General features: G+C 40.8%; 1 protein-coding gene across 2 annotated transcripts in view; it reads right to left on the reverse strand.

The window, feature by feature from the left end:
- The window catches only part of LOC135248772 (amine sulfotransferase-like), a 16,206-nt gene continuing 3,783 nt past the window's right edge, over positions 1–12,423 (reverse strand). Inside the window, exons 2-8 of one of the 2 annotated variants that reach the window (XM_064323689.1) lie at positions 6,938–7,013; positions 6,546–6,711; positions 2,801–3,006; positions 2,449–2,575; positions 2,205–2,299; positions 1,360–1,540; positions 1–427 (exon numbers count right to left, since the gene is read on the reverse strand). In XM_064323689.1, the coding sequence (XP_064179759.1) occupies positions 300–427; positions 1,360–1,540; positions 2,205–2,299; positions 2,449–2,575; positions 2,801–3,006; positions 6,546–6,711 (903 nt within the window). In that variant the 5' untranslated portion in view covers positions 6,938–7,013 and the 3' untranslated portion in view covers positions 1–299. Of the gene's footprint in view, positions 428–1,359; positions 1,541–2,204; positions 2,300–2,448; positions 2,576–2,800; positions 3,007–6,545; positions 6,716–6,937; positions 7,014–12,423 lie in introns of both variants that reach the window. The other variant, XM_064323688.1, reaches the window with a different exon arrangement.

The following is a 12,423-nucleotide window of genomic DNA, read 5'->3' on the forward strand; positions in this document are numbered from 1 at the left end:
TTTACAGATCACATGTGAGGACCATGCCTTTTATTTGGTTTTAAACAATATGCATACCACTGAATATAATATTTGCAGCATTATATTTAACAGTAAAAAATTGTGTACCACAATGAACGCTAGAATTATGGAATTTCTTTTGTTCGTTAAAACCTTCTTCTGCAATATACACTCATTCTATTCTATCTAATTAATTAAAGAATGCTTTCTTAAGTGACTGAGTGCAACACAGCGAGCAACTACGCAATACAGATATATATATTCTGTAAATTCTGCAGACGACACTTGAAACAGAGCCATCAACCATGAAGCTCGCTGATGTCCCAGGCGAAGGTCAGAGGGAAGTCCTTCATTCTCTCCTGGAAGACTCTGTCGAAGCGTTCACTCTGAGCCACAGTAAGGGAGTTCTTCCAGTCCCCAACTGTTCCTGAATCACGACGACACACAGGCAGGTAATTGACCTTCAATGCAATATAACAGTGCCGGCCAACTGTATTGTTATTTAAAAAATAAAATAACAACGCGAGTCGGCATAAAAAGTCTTATGAATATTGTTATTGTCATTATGGTTTCATTTGGCAAGATAGGCACATCTGATACAAGAGTATCTAGTGCTTAAAATGATCATAAGGAAAACCTCTCCCAGTCCTTCACCAAAGAATGCATCCTACAGAAAACCGTAAGAGAAACCATTTGAACTATACAGACTTCATAAACATTACTCCAGGTGAAAAGGGCTGAGTATACTACACATCCTACACCTGGGAAGCGAGAGACTGGGGGGGGGGGTTTGAGTTGGTTGCTGAGGATCAGGTTTGGACGACATTCCATTTTAGTTCACTCAGTTCAGGCAATCAACTAAAATTAATTTCATGATGGGGGGAAAAAAAGCAATAACTTTGCCTACTTTTTAATGAATGACTTGAGGCTATGTGCAGATAATGGTACAGATTAATTTAAAGACCTTAATGCATTTTTGCATTTTAGTTGATAAAAAACTTTATTAATTTTATGCATTCCATTTTAGGCATTTAGTGGATCCTCTTACCCCAATGCACCTCATACAACTTACTTTCTTAACATGCAATCCATTTATTCAGATACATTCTTTACATACAATCTATGTATACAGATGGATATTTACTGAAATAATTCAGGTTAAATACATTGAAGTACTTTGTACCTCAAGGGTACCTTTGCACTCACTATTTGGTATGAGCATCAAGATGGTTTAGTACTTATGAATAATTAATGATACTTTTGAAACAAGTTATTTTATTGGTAGCAATGAGAGGACATGAGCTTGAAGAAGATTCTGATTAGCAGAGGCTTCTGTTTTGTCTTTTATATTTTCCTTACCTTTGCGTAGAAATTTCCCCTTCTCTTTGTCCTTAACATCATCCGGCAGAAATTCATAGTTTGCCAAAGGATCGACCTTCATCTTCTTAAAGGTGACTTGTTCCACTATTTTATCAACTGCTGCATCAGACACATTCTTCCCCACAAACTCGCTGATCTTCACAACGACAGATCTCAGATCCTGATGGAAAACAATTAAAAGCAGTACAAAGGGCTATAACATTTGACTCCAAATAACATTTGAACAAAACTCAGCACCTATCTGTAAGCTGCACGCATGATATATTTATATGAATGGAAAGAGACTGGTCTGACATTAAAAGACAAATTACAGTAACTACGACACATGGAAATCAAAATGGTCACAATGTTGATGTACTGATACTCATAATTCAAAGACATTGCAAGCACACAGGCTCATGGTCCGACATGTAAACTTTCTTTTGGAAACTTTGACGGAGGACAGCCTCAACATCACACAACAGCTAATGGAAATGAAGCACTCTTTGTGAGCAGATTTTCAAATGTCAATCGCATTATTGAAAACGGCAATCAAGCTGTGGAAGAAAATAACATAATAGTCCCAGTCCTTTTCTGGCTCACTAAAACTGTGAGCCAGAAAGGATTTGAGAATGTTTTTGATCATTGTACAAGTATAAAAATATACACGACTTGTATATTAGGCCTGTTATGTTTGTCCTGCAATGCATTTTTGGTGCTTATTGATTGTGTGTCATTTTTTTGTTTTTGCGCAATTTGGTCAAACTTGTTTTAATTTGTGTACAAATTCTGGTAGTGTATTGTGTACACAACGTTTTCAATATTAACCAAACCCCCACCCTCACCTTGATCATTTCTTCATAGCTTAGAAAGAGGATGTTGTACTTGTCTCTGTTGTTGTACCATCCCTTGACGTGGTCAAACCAGCTGCCACCAATAGCTGGAAAGATCAGTTAAAACAAGAAATCATTCAGTGGTAGGGACTGAACCAGCTGAAAACAGACATGGGTACCAGGATGGTTAATACTATCCACTGACATGACCATCATTTTAATATTCATTGCCGTCTGAACCTTGACAAACACTTACTCCAACCAGAGATATATTTATCCAGCATTTCGTCCAAGTTTTTGTGTTTCTCCAGTTTGCGCATGAAATGTGAGAAATGAAAGTAAGAAATGAGGACATCTTTGGGGTTCCTGGTGACATAGATGACCTGAACAGAACAGACACAGCAAACTTAAATGTCACAGGTATGAATAAATCTGCGGATCCAATTAATTTTCATTTTGAGCTTTATGATTAAATTTCTGCTGCCACACAGGCAGTTCTGGGGAAATTCAGTTGGAATTCAATGTTGGAATGTGGATTTACAGTCTATGGACATAAATGAAGAGTCCGACGTCGGCTCCCCATGCAGCATCTTCACCAGAAAACTTACTTTGCCCTTCTTCTCCCGCAGCCCCCTGGGGACCAGGTGCTCCTGCAGATGAGAGCAGAACAGCCTGGGTGACGGGCGCGTGGGGTAGTCCATGCCTTTCACCAGGAACTCCAGCCAGGGCATGCGGGCGTACGTGGTCGTGTCCACACTGTCTGGGAAATCGTTTTCATACAGCAAGGTAACAATGCGCTGGGTCCACACTGTACCTGAGAGAGAGAGAGAGAGAGAGAGAGAGAGAGAGAGAGCTTGCCAGGTTAAAATTATTGTGGTTGTGTTCAGTTTAATTCGTTCAAAATCAAAACACGACTTGCAAGAAAACATTGGTAAGTAGCTAACAAGCAAAGCTAACCTTACAATCAAGGTTATTTGATGCTTACAGTCCTACTCAAGTTAGCTAGCAATGCATTTATTACTTTCTAGCCAGCTTGCCAGGTTAAAATTAACTGTGGCAATTCCTTATGACAATGAATTATTGCCCACCACGTAAGTATTTAGTTCATGTAAACCTAACATTGATACACACTCCTCTCTTGAACGTCTAGCAGCGATTATAGCCTAACTATCGAGATTCTAAGTAACTGGAGATAAAACATTTTGTTTGTACTCCACGTAGATCATAAACCCTTGAATATAAAAACGACTCATTGAAATAGGTTGAGAAATGTAAACGTTAGTGCTTTTTATCCAGAAAAACCGCCGCTCCCCCGTTTACTTCTATTTGTTTACAGGCCCGTCTTGCCTGGACCAATATGGCGGCGACGTTGACGTACGATCCAAAGGCCAATGCGGTGTCTATGTATCTATGGGAAAAATGCAGGGAGAGTCCGATTCATGAGCACTGAGACGTTCGACTGGCTGACCCCTTACATACCAGACACTAAAAAGAGTCGTTCAAAAAGATTCGTTCGTTCATTTTCGCCCATCACTACTTTACTTGTTCTATTGACCTAGCGACTACGCCTACATTGCATTCAGCTTCCAACCAACGTGTTATTAAACATGATACTTTATTGCATTGTGCAAAAGCATTTACACGATGCAAAGTTGCAGGACATAACATTGTAAAACCAAAGGTAAACCCATTAGGTTACTCCACAATTTTAGATTTGTAATCAAACACATGTGGTTAAAGTTCTCAGATTTTATTAAAGGGTATCTATGCATTTTGGATTCATCATGTAGAAATTATTACAGCATTTCTGTCGTTTCTATTGATCTGTGACTCAATATATAAAGCTAGCAGACATAGTGAAGAAGTTTAGAGCTGCTGTCCAACCAAACATGAGAAGGGATGATTTAAATGAGATCTAAGCAACATTAGCCCCTTTCCCACTGCAGGGCCGAACCGTTACCAGGGCCACTCCGTGCCGTTCCGCGCTGCTCAGTACTCGTGGGAACGGTTACGGGTTCTGTTTCCACGGTGGGGCTGCTAAAACCAGGACTAGGAATTATCTAGTGAGGACAGCAAGTGACGCGGTGGATCAGCGATGGCGTCCCGTTGTGAATGTAATATGCGCCAGTTGTTGTCGTCGCTCCCCATACTGTTTTGTTTTTGTTATGTTATGTTTCGTTGGCTGATGAAACGGACGAGGATTCTGTGTATTTTGGTCTGTTTTTAATTTTTCTTTTTAGCGTATCCTCCACTTACCATCACTGTTGCATGCATTCAAAAAACTACTAACGCTTACATTAGGCCTACAGTGTGAAATATCCACATTATATAATACCACTAACCTATTTAAAGACTCTCAATCCAAAAATAACGTGTATAACCGAAATATTTTGAGCAGTAATACTTACATAGCAATGATGAAATTTTATCTGTGTTCAGACAGAGACAGTAAATCAACGAGTTCAATCCGCTTCTGTTTTGCTCTAGAAAACGATGTCAGATAGGTCTATCAGCAAATATATGGTTTAGCTATGCCCAGAAGTCCTCAATAATAATAGTATTTCCCAAGAAATTACGAAAAATCGTTAACGTTTCGTTAGGTGCAGCGTCTTAATTCGTAAGTGAATGCGATGATAAGAACATTTTCGGTTACGCTGACCTATAAAACGCTATTCCAAAAGCAAAATTAGACATGTTATACATAGTTAGAAAGCTTGTACTCTCACCTACTGAATAAATGAATTGTCAATCAAGCCAGACTGTACTAAAAACGGCAACAACGCCGCAAACGATACATGTGGTAGGCCTATTATGCACAGCTATTTTGAATGTAGGCTCCGTGCTCAGAACCATTCGGCCCTGCAGTGGAAAAGGGGCTTTTGACTGTGGTATGATTGTTGTTGCCAGACCGGGTGGTTCTAGCATTTTGGAAACAATCCCCCTCTGGGGATTTTCACACACTACAGACTTCCAAGATAACAGAGAATGGTGGGATAAACAAGAAACATCCATTGAGCATAGTTCTGTGGGCAAAAACACCTTGTTAATGGGAGAAGTCAGAGGAGAAATGCAGGCTCGTTCAAGCCAATAGAAATACAAATACTCAAATAAGAGCAGTTTACAACAGTGATGTGCAAGAGGGCATGTCTTAAAGCTCAACGTGTTGAACCTTGAAGCAGATGGGCCACAGCAGCGGAAGACCATGCCAGGTTCCACTCCCGTCAGTTAAGAACAGGAAGATGAGGCTACAGTGGGCATGTGATCGCAGGTAACTGGGCGATTGAGGACTGGAAAAACTTGGTCTGGTCTGATAATTCTCAATTTCTGCTCCAACATACAGACAGGGTCTGAATTTGGCATAAACCGTATGAATCCATCCTGCGTTGTGTCCATTTTATTTTTTTATTTTTTTACAAAACACGAATCATTGACAGGCTGTTGTCAGTTAAATATCCTGTAATGTTTTATGCATCTGTTTGTGTTTCTATTGGAGAGACTCTATTATCGCATCATTGTACCCCTCCTCCCAAATATTTTAAACCAAGGGTTCCCAAACTCAGTCCCCTGTGTATGCTGGCTTTCCTTCCAACTGGTCGCAATCCCAGAATATTAACAAGCTGTTATTTTTTCTTAATTAGGTACTTTTCACATTTAGAGGGATTATTTACCATCTTCAGCCACATTATTTCAGAAATAGCTATGCATGCCATGAAGAATAAAATTCCCATTTTCCTACTGTGCTTACTGTCTTATATTGCAAACGACTGTATATAAAGAGGTAAAACTTCACATGAAATACTGAGGTGAATCAATAGACTTCTAACTGGTGAAAATGTGGACAGCTGGCCACTAAAACTAACCATCTGGAAGATAGCGAAGAATTTAATGACCAAGCAAACGATAAGGAATCAAGTCTGCAGTGTGTTCATACGTTTAAGGAAAAAACCCCGAAAAAAGTTGCCTCTTTCTATGTAATTGTTTGCAACGTAGCACAGTAAGCACAATGTGGAACAATATCAACATGGAAATGTTATTCTTTGTGCAATGCAAAGCTATTTCAGGCATAATGTGGCTTAAGAGGGTAAATAAAGTGTTTAGTGTGTATGCTCCAGCAGTGTTCTTGCCTGTGGGCCAGTGATGCATACCATACCTTCCAGCATACACAGTACTACTGGACAGAGTGCTTATCAGTTGGCTGATGACATATCTCCTCTTTTAATTTACAGTCATACTTTAGTCAAGGACTACAGTACATAGATAATCATGGACTACACCATGGAGAAGAAGGCAGCAGCGTCAGCCTAAATGCAACCATTTAAGTTCAAAGTGAAATCAGATTAACAGAAGTCTCACCAGATTTCGGGAAAGTGATGACGTAAAGGTCACTGTCTCTGATCTCAAAGTGTTCCAAGCTGTCGAGGTATTCCGGAGTGAGATCCAGAGAGTCGTCAACAGGGTAGACGCATCCCTTGTACGTGAACAAGAACTCGCTGAGAAGCTTGTATTCCTGCTGTGCCATCTGTCTGAAGTGAGGTGAAATTACAAAGGGGAAACTCAAAAAGTGTAAAGCTGCAAGGAGCAATATAAAGAAAAAAAAAGACCTGCCATACTAACAGACACATACACGCGCGCGCACACACACGCGCGCACACACACACACACTTCTCACTAACCTCTGCTCCAAAAAAACAACAATAAAAAACCCCAATTTAAACGCAAAGTGAAATCCGATTGACAAGTCTCACCGTTTTTTTTGGGGAAAGCTACGACAAAGATGTGAGTCCCTCTGAAGTCACTGTGTTCCAGGCGGTGTATGTACTGCTGAGGAACAGAGAATAACAGGCACATATGAAGGCAACCTTTGAACATTCACAAACGCACATCCCACTGCCGTGCTCGAACCCGCCTCCCTGTCACATGTCCAAGTCCATTTCCACAGGCTACAGTATATTAAATTTCCACATGCTTATGTAACCAGACTCAGGAAACAGGAAACATTCCTGACTGGATCACAAAGTACTCGAAGAAAGAGGTTCATTTGAGGACACTTGACAATGTATTTATATGGTTAAAGCAGGTAATAACCTGATTTTGGAGAGTAGAATTCAGACCCTTTAAAAACCAATGCCTTTAGTTTATATACAAGATGAGATAAGCCAGTTGGCAAAACCTAAAATAACACTGCGGTTGTTTCTCAGTGAGATTCTTGGCCATTTTATTTATTTCCTGTAGCCATTTTACCTCTATTCTTGTACATTCCAACATATCAACAAGTAGGCAATTGGACTGATACAGTCTGTTTGCATGGTCAGGGCCCAGTTTCATGATGCAGGATTACTGAGTTAGCTGGATAACTGCACCGAGTTAAACCCGGAAACTTCCCAAATTGTGGACCAAGGCAAAAAGAGCCTGTTCCGGGTTTTACTCATCCAGCTAACTATATAAGCCTGCTTTATGATACAGGCCCCTGTTACATTACATGACATTCATTTATTTAGCTGGCGCTGCTATCCACCGAGACTGAAAATGCAGGAGAACCCAAATACATTGCCCTGAGCAACAGTGCCGGTGGGTGTTTGCAACATCGCCAAAGCCCTAAATGTAAGCTATGCTAATGACTGTGCTAACCTTGAGCACATCATACACATTGTGAAAATATGCAGATAACGGCTCAGTCGAAACCATACAGGACGGAGTGTGGCACAGTGGGTAAGGAACTGCGCTTGTAACCGAAAGGTCGTAGGTTCGAGTCCCGGGTAAGGACACTGCCGTTGTACCCTTGAGCAAGGTACTTAACCTGCATTGCTTCAGTATATATCCAGCTGTATAAATGGATACAATGTAAAGTGATATGTAAAAAGTTGTATAAGTCGCTCTGGATAAGAGCGTCTGCTAAATGCCTGTAATGTAATGTAATGTAAATAAGAAGCAGCCTCTGGAAAGGTTCGTGGTTCAGTCTGACTCTGCTGAATCCAAGGTGTCATTCGTGCACTTTGTCACTGCCGGTATTGGAAATAAACTTTGTACTTCAGAATAGTCACAATAAAAGACATAAAAAACATTTACAAAAAACAGCATTATAAAGGGTGAGGGCATGATCATTATCATAACCTATAATCATAATCTCATTGTATCTCATTCAGCCTCGTCCTGATCTGGTATCATCCACGCTAGATGCTTTTGTGACTACAATTTTATGAGTTAAAGTGAATATGGTAATTATAATAATAAAGGCATACGCACATCCAAAATTTAGTGCAGGTGCCTGGTAAAAAGAGAAGAATAATGCAAAATAAGAAAGTACTACCAGCACACTGCTATTATACTCCCAAGTCCCAGGTCAGGTCCTGACGAAGACCGAAATGGTCAAAACGTTGTCACTGCTCACGAATTTTAGTTAAATAAAAATCACTTGGGAGCATAATAGCAGAGTGCTGGTAGTATTTCCTTATTAAAGTGAACATGGTCCATAAAAAAGGCGGATGGCAGTCACTCGCACTCTGGTAAAACACTGGCGTTTTCTGTGGAGGTTTTCATGGCCAGCAACTGCATGCTTTGTGTCAGAGCATGACAGTCACACCATTTCACAGTCTCATCATCATTATCTCGGGTAAGGTTTAACATCTGTGGTATGGGTCAGTAGAGCCAACGGAACTCCATGGAATGAATATTCCATAATATAGAGCAGTGGTTCTCAACTGGGGCGAGAAAGGGCCGGTGTGGGTGCAGGCTTTTGTTCCAACCAAGCAGTTACACACCTGATTCTACTTATCAACCTTTGGAGTCTTTACTAAGGACCTTGCTTAGTAGAATCAGGTGTGTAACTGCTATAGATATAGAGGGTGGGGCTGGAGCTGGAGCTGACACCGTTATTTGTAAGAAATATGTGCGATACGAGTTAATGTTTAACTGTCGAATTTAATAGAGCAGGATACTGGGGTGGATTGCACTGACGGCAGAGGATAAATCTATGAACATTGCTCTTTAATGTTCACTTGGTTGCTCGCAGTGCTTCAATACGGGGTGAGAAAGACCATAGACCAGTGGTCTCCAACCCTGGTCCTGGGGAGCTACAGGGTCTGCTGGTTTTTGTTTTCACCTTAAAATCAGCACTCAATTGAGACCCGAACTGTGTAATCAACTGCTCTAAATTGATTCATGAAGTGCAGAGTCACTATGAAAACCAGTTTTTTTTCTTTTGTCCCCAGTGCGGAGGGAGGGATTTGTGGGAGGTAACCTGCCCTTCATGGTTTGCTCGGTCAGCATTGGGCTATGAAGAGTGGCCTGTAATTCTGCTGTCCTGACCACTCTGGGGGGGATCACTACACGCCTGGAACAGACAGGCATCACGACTGGGACCAGTGAGCGGGACCGTGCAGGACGGGGACGGGGTAGATGGCCCCGTGCTGCAGCGCAGAGAGATAACGGCTGGCCGTGTGTTGCTCTTTTCTAACAGACTTACAGCAGTCTGAATTCCCGTCCTGAGAGGCCATAATCTGTCTGCCAAAACCGTTAAGTTACATGGCGATATAAAAACAAAAGTGCTCAGAAATGCCCTCTTCGGACACACAAAAAAAACAACAAAAAAAAAAAAACTGGGTCCGCCATCTGGACAAGAAACTAGTCAATAAAATGTGCTAAAGTACACAAGGGAGTAGCTGCAGATGCCAGTTTTTCAATCCCAAATGCCGACAACAGTGGCAGTTTGTTCATGCTGCAGGGCATGGGATGGTTGGTAAACTGTTCTTGTTCTGTCTTTGACTTACTGCTCAGTTGTGACTGACCAGTATACATTAATGACCCTCTGCCTAATCAAGTGAGTCACCTCATGACCCCCTCAGTCACAGGAGTGTAAAAATCACCCGATGACTATGCCAGGTGTGCGGTGTATGAGAGCAGAAGATGTTTCAAAGGCCCTGCTTTCGAGGGTGTATTGTTGTTTTGTTATCTTGCTCTATGTTTCTTCTCTTGTTAGAAATTCTCCACATAGTATAATTTGGACGTTCTTTCACTGGCTCAGAGCACGTTTTGGTGTGACTAGATCCTTGTGAGGAAAAAACTGGTCTGCCTTTGTTCTACTGTACATTCAACACAACAGTGAGAAACAAAGCTACTGTCACAAAAATGATGAATTAAATGAAACCAAAATTACTTATTAAAAACAAACATGTTTAACTTTCCTATTTTTCAGTTTATTTTTTTTCTCTAAAATATTATACCACACCAAGATTGAAGTCATTTTGGAAGTTTTAAAATGGGTTAAACATAATTTAGTAATTTGAGAAAGTTTGCCATCCATTTCTGGCAAAATAGGCTTTGCTTACAAACATGCTAATTTTATCGAGAGGGACAGTTTTGTGTCACCATTAGGAAATGCTGCCACCTAGAGGGACATTTAGTAATGTGCAAAATTGGGAGGATGGATTCTAGAGAGATTCCTGAAGGATTTCTCACAGAATATAGCTATGGTGGGAGAATGAGGTTTTGTGAAAGCAAAAATGTACATAGTTACCATATGGTACCTCCCTGCCATGCCTGGACTTGAAGTGGATAACAAGTTCAAGCAAGCCAGCGGTTGACAGCTCATTGTAGCTCTACCAATCATGTCATTAACAAAACCCCACTCTCTGACTATTAGCTCCTAGCTTTTGCTGTAAATTACTCAGCCAGCATTGATGCAGAAATGTACTCCAGTGTGGGCTTGGATTGTTGACACTTCAACTAATGTGACCAATCAGTGAAACTGAAGACATCTGCTATTTTATTTATCACCCAATGAGGTGGATTAGCAAAATAAATCCATCGCATAATGCAGGCAAGCAGGAGGTGGCGCTCTTCTGCTAAAGCCACCAAAGACAAAGAAGTAGGGTCACATTCTTAGGACCGTATTCTTACATGTCCAATTGCTTCCCCCTTGCCTCTCGCATCCACTTCCCCATTACCCACGTATCACCATTAGGACTCTTAAAAACAGGTAGACGCTAGAATTTTTTTCGTATACAATGTGGACAGAAAATTGGGTGTTTTAAAGTAAGGGCATTTGTTATTGCATTAAGTTGCACACACTGTGTGAAATTCAGCATTGCTCGTGTAGAGACAAAGCTCCAGAAGTGGCTGAGTAGTATTCATGCTAGCCTAGACAGTAGCAAGGCATGCACACTGTCTTCACTGAGGTAGCAGTGCAGTATATTGTCTACAGAACCGGGCTTGTAAACTCAAAGGTTATGGGTTCAGTTGCAGGCAGGGGCGCTGCCGTTATGCACTTGAGCAAGGTACTTGACCTAAATTGCTTCAATAAAAATATCCAGCTGTATATATGAATTGTATGAAACAATGTTAGCTGTAAATTGCTTGGGAAAAGAGCATCTGGTAAATGCATAAATTTAATAATGTCATTTACAGGAGCAAGCCCCACTTCCAGGAAATAAAAATAGGGGCACTATTTTAGAACCCAGAGAGAGAACCTTTGAATCAGGAAGGTGCTCATTGGAAGGTGTATATTCAGTTCATCTGAGATAAAGGAAACCATATACTCTTGATGTAGTTAAAATTAAATGTGTTAATACTGCAGATCCATGTAGGAGAAGAAACGAATATCAGACCACTAGCAATAATGCAATTCTACGGAGCATGCACATGCAAAAAAGGAGTCAGTATTTTACACGATGTGAAACTAAAACTCTTTTTTAATTCGTTTCTCATCAGTGGAGGCAGATTCACTTATTGTACATCGCTTTGGATAAAAGCGTCTGCTAAATAAGTGTAATGTAATGTAACTGCCTATTTTAACGCACGTTCTTCTCCTTTATGTTGACTGTTGTAGCCTCTTAGACATTCTAGGTTTCAAAGGGGGAACGTTTCCATGTCACAATATTGCAGAAGACCAGGTCGGTTTTGATCACATCCATCCCCAATGGCTCGACCGGCACCCTTTCACTGCACTCAGTCTCTCTGTCACCTAGATGTGATATTGTGGGTCACTACGGAATTAAACATGTGACAGACACCCTTTCAAAAATGTGGCATGCACTTTTACACAACAGTAGGAGAGGGTGTGTGGTCTCCAAGACTTAAATGTCATTTAATACAGGTCCTGAAATGTAAATAAATGGATGGATGTGGAAGACAGATAGCAGAATTGTCAGGCACTTAAATCCTGGACTGCCTAATGCCCTGACAAAGAAGGCTCTCCATCCCATGCATTTTAGTTGGCAACTGGGGTTACACAATC

The sequence above is a fragment of the Anguilla rostrata genome, chromosome 2, assembly GCF_018555375.3.
Source record: "Anguilla rostrata isolate EN2019 chromosome 2, ASM1855537v3, whole genome shotgun sequence".
Taxonomy (NCBI): Eukaryota; Metazoa; Chordata; class Actinopteri; order Anguilliformes; family Anguillidae; genus Anguilla; species Anguilla rostrata.